Genomic DNA, 11,193 nt, shown 5'->3' with positions numbered 1-11,193 from the left:
TTGAATGTCAAAAACATTTATATATCATACATAAAGATTACCAAGCGATGAAAATAAGTCCTTCATAAGGAATAAACATAACAATAGCTTTTAATTTGTTCTTAATTGTTCATGGAGAACTTGAAAGATGGGCCAAGTCTGATGCAAATTGGTTTGTAAATTTTATTCTTCTCAAAGTTCTCAATCTCTTTCATCTTCCAATACTTCTCCACTTCTTCTGCAGTTCTGTTAGGAAGCCTTCCTGCTATCATCTCCCACCTGATATATAAATAATAATAATAATAATAAGTAAACCAATATCTGCAAAATGTTCATTAGTATTATTTTTTCACAACATTGTATAAATTTTTTTCCCTAAAGTTTTAAAGAAGACAATATGTACTATTATTTTGATTGAAATAAAATGAGAGTTATATACCTGTCTCCTAAAAGACGATAAAGCCGGTGAATCAAGTCTTTTTCCTCTAGAGACATGTCTTTTATTTCTGATGATGAAGACAATAAATATATTTAATTTTTTAGTATATTTGTGTTTATCAAAAATTGCTCAAGATATAAATCCATGCAGTGAAGTTTTTCTTCAAAAAAAAACTCAAGAACAAATATCAAAAGAAAGATATATATATAGTATCATAACACAATACATTAAGATTATTCTTTCCGAGAATAAAAAATGCATTAATAAATTATTATATCATTTCATGCAAGTAAAGCTTATCTTCAAAAACACTCCGAAAATAAAGATGGAGAGCATAAAAAAAGAAAATTATTAAAAAAGATCCCACTTTCTGAGAACAAAAACGACATTAATAAACTATTATATCATTTCTTGCAAGTACGTACAGTTTACCGTCAAATACACTCTTAAAAAAATCAAGAGAAAGAAAATAAAAATTACCGATCATAATGTAAGAAATATATTAATATTGTTCTTGTCTTTTGTTTTTTCCGCTGATAATTAAAGATGACATTGATGAGATGTTAAATAAATCAAGTCATGCAGTCAATATTTCCTTCAAGAGCATGCACTCTGAAAACAAAAATCATCAAGAGCAAGAAAGGAAAAAGGGATAAAAATTAAAACAGATAAACAGAAAAGAACTACCTTGAACCTCATCTTCTTCCATTCTCTTCTACCCTAGCTCTCTCTCTCTCTCTCTCTCTCTTATCTATATCAAACCCTCTCCTTGTCTATAGCTTTTATGCAATAAATGAGTAGCTGGCATTGTACTAATTAAAAACTAAGATATATAATTCACTTAAAATTAATTGTGGCTCGTCTTCCATCGTACTCTATGTTTGCTGCTTTATAGAATTATATATAGTCATTGCATGTGGTACAGGTTATTAGTTCAAATCTTTGTTAATCAGTTCAAATAACTGTTCAACGGTGTATGTATTGGAATTTCCTCTAAATTATTTACCTCAATGAGAAACATATTTCTATGCCATTAAAGTATGATGCACTTTTTTTAATTTTTTTTTTAATTTTTTTTTTACGAATACGATAAACACATATATAATCAAGGCATATGCAAAACCTGGAAGTGAACGCGCGGCCCATACGCTTTCACCCGGCTGACAAGAGATTTTGACTACAAACCCACATTTACAACCAAGGATCCATTACCACTACTATATATGTCCAACGTATAATTTGAATCTAAGCAATGAAAATTTCACATAGCTTATTTTGCTGTGATACCAAAGGCCTTTAAGCAAATTTGCTGCACTTCTCTACTTTGAAAGTTATAGTACTGTCTCCGGTCCTATATGAAGAAAGCTTTTGAAGAGTGGGTTTTGATCTTTTTGTAAGACACTCTCTGAAATATCTAGTGCATTAATTATTTTTTTTACCAAAATACTTAGTTAATCAACATTATTCTTGTCAATGAAAATAATTACTCTCTTAGTTACGAGGAAAATGCAAGCCCTCTTCATTTTATTTACCTTCTTTCTCTCATTCACTTTGGAAAATCATTGAGAATGTCCGAAATATATTCTCTCACACTTTGGACCTCCTACATCCCATAGTTGCCATGAAGAGGTAGATGAGAATTCCTTTGAAGGTGTATCAATGGAGGTATGATTTATATTTAAAAACCAAAGACAACCAATACTTTATTATTAAAAAAAATGGTAAGAAATGTATTAAATGTAAGTTACATTTATAAATGTTACTTTGTTAATTTGGTCAATCTGCCGGAGCCACCTCTCTCGGTGAGTGATCTCTGGATCGCGTGGAGGGGGTCGGTGTTGCCAAAGTCTTCAGGGACTTTTGTGGATTTATTAGTGAAAAGCTATTGTGTGGATAATTTGGCACTGCTAGAAATGATATCATTTTTAATGCCAATGTCGGCCTTTGTGCATATTCTCATTATTAAAATTGATCATTTATTATTGTCCTGATGACGATAAGCATGCGATGGGTGACAAGGGGCTGGATGAGGCCATGAGGAGTGTTCGAGGATCCGGAGTTCTTGGGTCCCCGTCTTTGAGGTGGAACATCTGTCGAGGCGATTCTTGAGGTTGCTTATGGCCGGGGAGGCTGGGACAGCGATTCAGAGTAGTCCTCTCTACGGGTTGTTAGGTGGGGAGGAGGCCCTGTCTCCTCCTTTTTCTTTCTCTTGCATGTACTCCTTTGTTTCTGTAAGTTTGTGTGTTTTGAGATGTTTTGCACCACTGCTAGTGGTTGGGTGTCCTTTCCCCTTTTTGTGGGAGAGTCCAGGGGTTATTATCTTTCTCTTATTTTATTGAAGTGGTTTATCCACTTTTTCAAAAATTATTACACACTTGAAATCGTGAGAATTTTAATTTTTAAAAATGGAGACGCTTATCACCAATTAAAATAAAAAAAAAATTGTGAGAATTTATAACAAGTTACACTTGACGTTTGGTCATTTCATTATTTTTTTTGAAAAAAATTATAAAATTATAAAAAAATATTTTTATTTTTTAATCACATCACATTGGTCCCATCTTCGTAGAGTACAAATGGGCTAGTGCTTTCATCTCAAAATTTATAAATACATAATAATTTATTCTTTTTCAATAGATGAGGTGAAACTTCATTTTCTTGCCTAATAAGACATATTGAATGTCTCTCTACGGGAAGTTATTTGATGTTTATCAATATGTATAATTTTCTAAATAATTTTTTTAATTTTTAAATTTATTTTCTTAATCCTTTATTTTAAATTGTAGCTTTTAAGTCTCTATATTATGTTTAAATGAGTCATGCCATCTTTTTTTTGATTATTTAGAATTAGAGTTTAGGATTTAGGGGACTGACTAAATTAAAATTGTAAATGTACCAATTAGTTATAATTTAAAATAAAAAGATTAAAATAGTAAGTATAAAAAATAGAAAGACTGTTAATGAAATTATGTGTATGTGTATCTATATAATAATAATAATAATAATAATTTGTGTAACTTGTTATTACTTGATGTGGAAAATCTAAATTTGGGAGCAGTGGTATGTGGGCAGTGGGCACTCTTCATGTGAACAATGTCTCATTGTTTGGATTTACGTGAACATGGGTCCTTGGAACAGTTGCAATTTGATTGTTGGCACTTTTATACATATATAGGATTATGGCCTATTTATAGGACATTTGTTTCTTCAATCAATCATGATCTCTTTGTCTGCATTTATTTTATGATATGATTTCTTTTTTCGAGGAGGCACCACTTGCAAGGTCTCCATTATTATGGGTTTAAGTGCACGACGGAAAGCCATTTATTAAATAAAATAAAATATAATAATAAAATTTCTAAATTTAAATTTAACAAATAATAAATTTAATATTCTAAGTTTAAAATTGATTGTTAGTTTTTTGGTCTATTGACACTGAATCTTTAAAGCCAAATATTTATTTCGGAGAGGACCCAAAATTTAATCCCAAAATTCACACAAACTCAGAACATATGCGTGTTGAGTTAAAAACTCTACACCTATGCTTCTCAATTTCTTATAAATATTTTTTATTATATTACATGTGATTACAGTAAATCTTTTGGGTTAAAATGCATGTTTTATAAAATACTCCCTCAATCCTATTATAATTACATACTTTAACTATATTTCATGAAGTGTAAGATTAGTCATTGTAATTAAAAATTTCATAAGCATTTAGCTTATCTTTCCCATTCTAAGATTGTGCATTCAAAGTGATAATGACGAAGAATAATGCATTTTAAATAAATTGATAAAATTAAATTTAAAAATTAATATTTAAATTAGGTATGTAAGTGCATAGCTTATTCAAAATATTGAAAGCTTATAGTAGTGGACATTTATAATGAGATGGAGGAAGCAAATGACAAGCTAGCTACATGTATTGGTTAAATGTTACGTGGTTATGAAACAACATACTACAAATTATATTGAGATGAATGTCAAGAATTACTATAAAAGATTGTTTAAAAAAATAAATTTATCTTAAATAAATTTGGTAAAATTAAATTTAGAAATTAACAATTAAATTAGGTACGTACGTGCATAACTTATTCAGAATATTGAAAGCTTCTAGTAGTGGACATTTATAATGGGATGGAGGGAGCAAATGGCAAGCTAGTTACATGTATTGGTTAAATGTTAAGTGGTTATGAAATAACATACTATAAATTATATTGATATGAATGTCAAGAATTTCGATTGATTAAAAAAATAAAATTTTACCTTAAATAAATTTGGAAATGGCACTTGTTATTGACAAGTTAAGAAAGAATTGATTAAAATGCTATTAACATTGTTTTAGACAATAAAAAAATGTCTTCATAAAAGAAAATGAAAGCTTTTCAAGTGAGGTTTGTAGGAAAAAAAAATATACCTAAAAAAATGTATAGATTAATCATTTATTGTTGTTATTGATTGTTTAATCAGAATAACTAAAAGCTTTTCAAATGTGAGGATTTGTACGTTTATCCATATTTTAAAAAAAAAATCATCTAAATAATGTTTTCTTGATTGACTCGTACTAAAACCCAACATGAATTACTCAACCATACATTCAACAATGATGCTTATAGTATGCGAAAATCGAATGCCAAAATCAATTATAAATTATACATAAAGATTACTAAGAGATGAAAAATAAGTAATTTATAGGAAAAAACATAATAATAGCTTTTGTTTTTAATTGTCCATTTAGAACTTGAAAGATGGGGTATGTTTGATGCACATTGGTTTGTAAATATTTTTATTCTTCTCAATGTTATCAATCTCATTCATCTTCCAATACTTTTTCACTTCTTCTGCAGTTCGGTTTGGAAGTCTTCCTGCTATTAACTTCCACCTGATATACACCAAAATAATAATAATAAGGGAAAATTACTGTTTACCCCTCGATAATTTCAAAACTTCCCAAACAGCCCCTATGAGTTTTGCATACCTCAGACAACCCTTCCTTTATTGTTTCACTTCCTTTTTACCCCTGCATTATAAAATTCCATCATTGCCCTTAAACCTTTTTGCATACATTTTTTTCATTCTTTTTTGCATTCCTTTTTGCATGTACTCATTTCTTAAAGCAGAGAGCTCATTTTTAAACATAGAACTCATTTCTTAAGCAGAGAGTTCATTTCTTAAACAGAAACCTCATTTCTTAAACAGAAAACTCATTTCTTAAACAGAAACCTCATTTTTTTTAAACATAAAACTCATTTTTAAAACAAAAAAACATTAATATTTAAACGGAAAAAAACAAATATTTACATGATAAATTAATCCCGGATATAAAAACCAAATTAATCTTGGTCACCAGTACATATTTAAATAGAAATAACGATATTTAAGCACTTTTTAAAGCGTAAAGCGCAATATATTAAGCGAAACATCGATAGTTAAACAAAAGACAAACAAGCGTATAAAGCAGGAGAACTCATTTCTTAAGCAGGAGAGCTTATTTTTTAAACAAAGACCTCGTTTTTAAAGCGAAACCTCATTGAGTAGAGACATTGAGTATCTCATCGTCGACGATCTCGGCGTGAGCGGCTGAGTCTCGAGCTCCGGATCGGCGAGCGATCTCGAAGGTGGCGTGCTCGTGTGGGGTCTTAAAAGAGAAATCTTTATTGGCGTTGAGCGATCCGGTTGGCGGACGTTCCTCGGTGATCGGAGTGGTGAGGGTCTTGATGGCGACGTCGGATATGGCGAGGTGAACTTGAACGGAACCATTCTCGACTGCGGAGACCGCAACATGGATAGCAATAGGGTTAGGGTTAGGGGATCATTCAGGGGTTTGGATCCATGGTGCCTAAGTCGGTGGCGGAGAGCGGAGGGAGGGAAGCGCGGTGCAGATGAGGGGTTCGATCTCGCCGTCTTCAGTCTTCATCTTCATCGTCTTCCACGTCAGTCGACCTCATCTCTTTCATCTTCTTCAGTAAAGTCGACCTCGGGGAAGACCGCGTACTCCTCGATCGTCGGCGAAGGCGTCGAAGGTTGCACTCGTACATATTTAAATAGAAACAACGATATTTAAGCACTTTTTTTAAAGCGTAAGCGCAATATATTAAGCGAAAACATCGATAGTTAAACAAAGACAAACAAGCGTATAAGCGGAGAATTCATTTCTTAAAGCAGAGAGCTTATTTTTTTAAAGCGAGAGACCTCGTTGAGTAGGGGACATTGAGTATCTCATCGTCGGCGATCTCGCCGTGACGCTAGAGTCTTTCGAGCTCCGAGATCGGCGAGCGATCTCGAAGGTGGCCTTTGCTCGTATGGGGTCTTAAAAGAGAAAATCTTTATCGGGCGTTGGCGATCCGGTTGGCGACGTTCCTCGGCGGTCGGAGTGGTGAGGTCTTGGTGGCGGCGTCGGATAAGGCGGAGCTGAACTGAGCGGAACCATTCTCGATTGCGAGACCGCATAACATGGATATGCAATAGGGTTAGGGTTAGGGATCATTCCGGGGTTTTGGATCCATGGTGCCTAAGTCGGTGTGACGAGCGGAGGGAGGAAGCGGGCGCCGATGAGGGGTTCGATCTCGCCGTCTTCGTCTTCGTCTTCATCGTCTTCCACTAGCATCGTCGACCCTCATCTCTTTCATCTTCTTCGTCGTTGACCTCGGGGAAGACCGCGTGCTCCCTCGTCGTCGGGCGAAGGCGTCGAAAGGTTGCACTTTTTCTCCGAACATGAAATCCCATTTTTCATCGAGCGTGGCTGTGATTGTGAGCAGCATGCTTTGTCTCATTTGGCCCGATCCAACTACAGATAAAGAGATTTTTGGGGGTGATAAATACACCACAAAAAACTCATTTCTTAAACGAGACCTCATTTTTAAAACAAAACCCTCATTTCTTAAAACGAAAAACTCATTTCTTAAGCAGAGACCTCATTTTTTAAAGCAGAAACCTCTTTTTCTTAAATAGAAAACTCATTTCTTAAACAGAAAACTCAATTTTTTTAAACAAAAAAACTCATTTTTAAATAGAAAACTCATTTTTTTAAAGCAGGAAACTCATTTTTTTAAAGCGAACCTCATACCTCATATTTTTAAATAGAAGCTTCATTTTCAAATAGAAACTCATTGTACTCCAAGGGCGTTATAGTCGAAACCCCGTCACACTTGCCATAACTTCCCACGCAAGGGACAATTTCAGTCCAAAAAAATTCCAAATTAACTCTATCAATCACTATTAGATGTTTGGGGGGTTTAAAAAATCATTGTATTAAAAAAGAAGGGGTTTTTGAGGAGTGCAAAACTAACGGGGTGTTTTTGGCAATATTGCAAACTTACAAGGTGTTTTTGGCAATTTCCACTAATAATAATAATAATAATAATAATAATAATAATAATAATAATAACAGAATGCTCATTAGTATTATTTTTTTTAGAGTTTTTCTTAGTGAAGTTTTAAAGAAAACAATAAAAACTATTATTTTGATTGTAATCAAATGAGAGAGTAATTATGTACCTATTTCCTAAAAGACAATAAAGCCGGTGAATCATATCCTCTTCCTTTGGAGACATGCTGATTGTGAAGACGATAAATACATTTAATTAATTAGTATGTTTATGTTTTTGTTTGTTTTTATCAAAAAAAAAAACCATTGCCCAAGATATGAATCCATGAAGTACAGTTTTTAATTGCTGCAGTTTATACCCCATACACCTTTAGTGGACGGTTAGCCCCTTTGTTTATGTTTCAATTGTATTTCCTTTGTAATGTTTGTTTCTTAATTTAAATTCAGGAATTTATACAATTTTTTTTAATTAAATATATTGCCATTGCTCTTGCTAAAAAGAATCAGTAAGGCATTAATAAATTATTATATCATTTTATGCAAGTAAAGCTTATCTTTTTTTTAATAATAGACGACAAGTGTCTTTTTTATATGAATATAAACAGATCTGAAAGCGATGACTTGGAGCCCGGATATCTGATGTATATACGATGCGAGAATAATATAAGAATCCCGGGTGAGCAAGTATGAGGGAAATGCAAGATCTTGGCGGAGGAGGGATATGAGCCGATGACCTCCCTTTTACACTTTGTGTCAAACCATTGAGACTATCCAATGGTTGACAAAGCTTACCTTTAAAAACACTCTAAAAACAAAAATTAATCAAGGGAAAAAAAAAAATTAATTATCATAATTTAAGAAATATATTAATATTGTTCTTGTCTTTTTTCCCCGCTGATAATCAAAGAAGACATTGATGAGATGATTCATAAGTCATGCAGTAAATATATCCTTCAAAGGCGCTCTGAAAACAAAGATCATCAAGTGCAAGAAACAAAAAGATACATATATTTAAAAAAAAAAAAAACACACACACACACACACACACAGGTAAACATATATATATAAGTACCTTGAACCTCATCTTCTTCCATTCTCTTCTTCTACCCTCGTCTCTCTTATCTATATCAAACTCTCTCCTTGTCTACATCTTTTGTAGCAATAAATGAGTAGATTGAATTGTACTAAAAATTAGGATAATTAACTTAAAATGTGGCTTGTGACTTAAAATGTGGTTCGTGTTCTATCATGAATGGAACTTCATTGTCTTGTTGTTATGATTGGCCACTCTATTTTGCTCTTATATAGAATCATAGTCATTGTCTGTGCACGTGGTACAGTTTCTTAGTTCAAAGCTTTGTTAATCGGTTCAAATCATTGCTCAAATGTGCATTGGCAGCACCTCTTAAATTATTTACATGAATGAAAAACATGTTTCTATGTAAATAAAGTTTGTTGCATTTTTAATTTTGACAAACACAACAAATGCATATACAATCAAAGATATACGAATAACTAAAAAGTGAACATTTGACCCAAAACACTATTATCATCATTGTATCTAATATATTTTGAATCTAAACAACAAAATTTTTACACAACACTTGTCACTGTGAGACCAATGCTGTTAGACCAAAAAGCCTCTGGACAAGTTTGCAATAATTCTCTACTTTAAAAATTATGATGTATTTTTTTTATCAAAATATCAGTTCATTGTTTTAAAAAATTGTTGCACTTATTTGTTTATTTAAAATTATAAAAAAATAACTCTCCTTATCAATATTATATTACAACGTATATTAAAATTATTTACAAACAAATAAACATTCTCTTTGATTAAAAGATGTTTAATACAAACGCATACACAAAGTATTATTTTATCATCATTAGAAAATTCCTATGCCTTTTTAGTTCTAAAGCTTTTAGGGCGTTGAAAACTATTAGTGTATGTCCAATAACATCGACAAAACTAGCTAAGATTGCTCCCATATGAAAATCATAACTTTCAATTATTTAAAATCATTTAATTATATAAAATGAATGCTTGTCATTTATTAAACTTTAAACTCTCATTAACTAGGATTATTTATGATTATGGAACACATCATGTGAACAAAAAATTGTTATAGATCAGAGATACTCGAAATTATGCCATAATTTAACTTTAAATTATATCCAATGTTGAATAACGTATAAAATAATCTGATAACCATAGATGTTGTATTTTAAGGACAGGCCCAACTGTATTTATATTAATATTATTTAAGAAAAACAAAGACAATGAATGCTTTATTATTTAACAAAATGACAAAAAATGTATTAAATGTAAGTTAATGTCATTCATATAAACAATAATATCATAATCGGACCGGATATTAACTTTCCAAAGCCACTCGTCACTAATTCACCGGTTCAATCACAGAGTTAATGTGAGGTCAATATAAATATTAATAATAAATTATTATATTATAAATAAATAATAAAATATTAATTTAATATAAAATATAAACATATTACAAACAACAAACTCTATTTTTCAACATACAAAAACTTAAAATTGTAAAACAAAAGGCATTAAAAATCTACGTAACATCAACACATCTATTAACTATATAGGTAACTGTTAGTGCAATCGCACTATTTATTGACATGATTTGACACATAGATCAAATGACATGGCAACTAAGGTGACAAAGCATAATTGATGATGTGACAAGCATTATGACATGGCAAGGAGACTTGGAGTGCAAGGCAAATATCTTGAAGATCTTAGTGGAGCTATTTTTAGTAAGTCTCTAACATGGAGGATATTATCTTGAAAATCTTGGTGGAATTATTCTTGGAAACATGAAGACAAGATCATATCAAGACCATACTTAGAGAGATATGATTGACGACTAAATATGGTGGAGCTTAATTAAAGAAAGACCTATTCATGGGGTGAATGAAGACTAATTGAAGATATGATTTGAAGAATCCTTGATGAAGATTGATTGAAGTCCATTAACGGCAAGATTTGAGGACCAAACTTGGGTGAATTGAAGATCAAGTTTTGAGAATCTTTGAAGACCAAACTTGGGAGATTGAAGACTAAGTTTGGCAAGTTTCATGAAGACGCACAAGGACGTGCGCCCCTTGCGAGGGGACTGCGTGATGAGGACCCGAAGAGGTAAAGCCGATTCTGGGCGATCGGGATCGGGAGATTTGGGCTGCATCGACTCGGACTAAGCATGACCGGGAGGTTGATGGGTCTTGAGGTCGTCCTCAGCGTAACGAGAACTCAATCAAGTCGCGATCGAGGGCCATGTTGCAATTCATGTTACAGACGGGAGTTCGCAATGACTAATTTCGGCGAGGTTTTTAAATTAGTAGCAGCGGAGATTCTAAAAAGAGGTATGTGTTATATTTGAGGGCGTTGAGGCGTCTATATAAGCTACATTGCTTTCGT

General features: G+C 32.3%; 1 protein-coding gene across 1 annotated transcript; it reads right to left on the bottom strand.

Moving 5' to 3' along the window:
- LOC120259431 (MYB-like transcription factor ETC3) lies at positions 1–1,267 on the bottom strand. Its single transcript, XM_039267032.1, has 3 exons — positions 1,106–1,267; positions 419–485; positions 1–258 (listed from the first exon to the last, which is right to left on the bottom strand). The coding sequence occupies exons 1-3, from the start codon at positions 1,125–1,127 to the stop codon at positions 102–104; spliced, it is 246 nt and encodes an 81-aa protein (XP_039122966.1). The 5' UTR covers positions 1,128–1,267; the 3' UTR covers positions 1–101.
- Positions 1,268–11,193: the final 9,926 nt, after the last annotated feature.

Source organism: Dioscorea cayenensis, chromosome 4, assembly GCF_009730915.1.
Source record: "Dioscorea cayenensis subsp. rotundata cultivar TDr96_F1 chromosome 4, TDr96_F1_v2_PseudoChromosome.rev07_lg8_w22 25.fasta, whole genome shotgun sequence".
Classification (NCBI taxonomy): domain Eukaryota; kingdom Viridiplantae; phylum Streptophyta; class Magnoliopsida; order Dioscoreales; family Dioscoreaceae; genus Dioscorea; species Dioscorea cayenensis.
The sequence above is the reverse complement of the archived record's forward strand: the minus strand, read 5'-3'. Positions and strand labels throughout refer to the sequence as shown.

What these genes read in the sequence shown, in the direction of transcription:
- LOC120259431 (XM_039267032.1), bottom strand. Translation starts at nt 1,127, where the DNA reads ATGGAAGAAGATGAGGTTCAAG. An exon ending in GGAAGAAGATGAGGTTCAAG is followed by an intron (nt 486 to 1,105) that starts GTAGTTCTTTTC and finishes CTTCATCATCAG; the next exon opens with AAATAAAAGACATGTCTCTA. An exon ending in TATCGTCTTTTAGGAGACAG is followed by an intron (nt 259 to 418) that starts GTATATAACTCT and finishes TTTATATATCAG; the next exon opens with GTGGGAGATGATAGCAGGAA.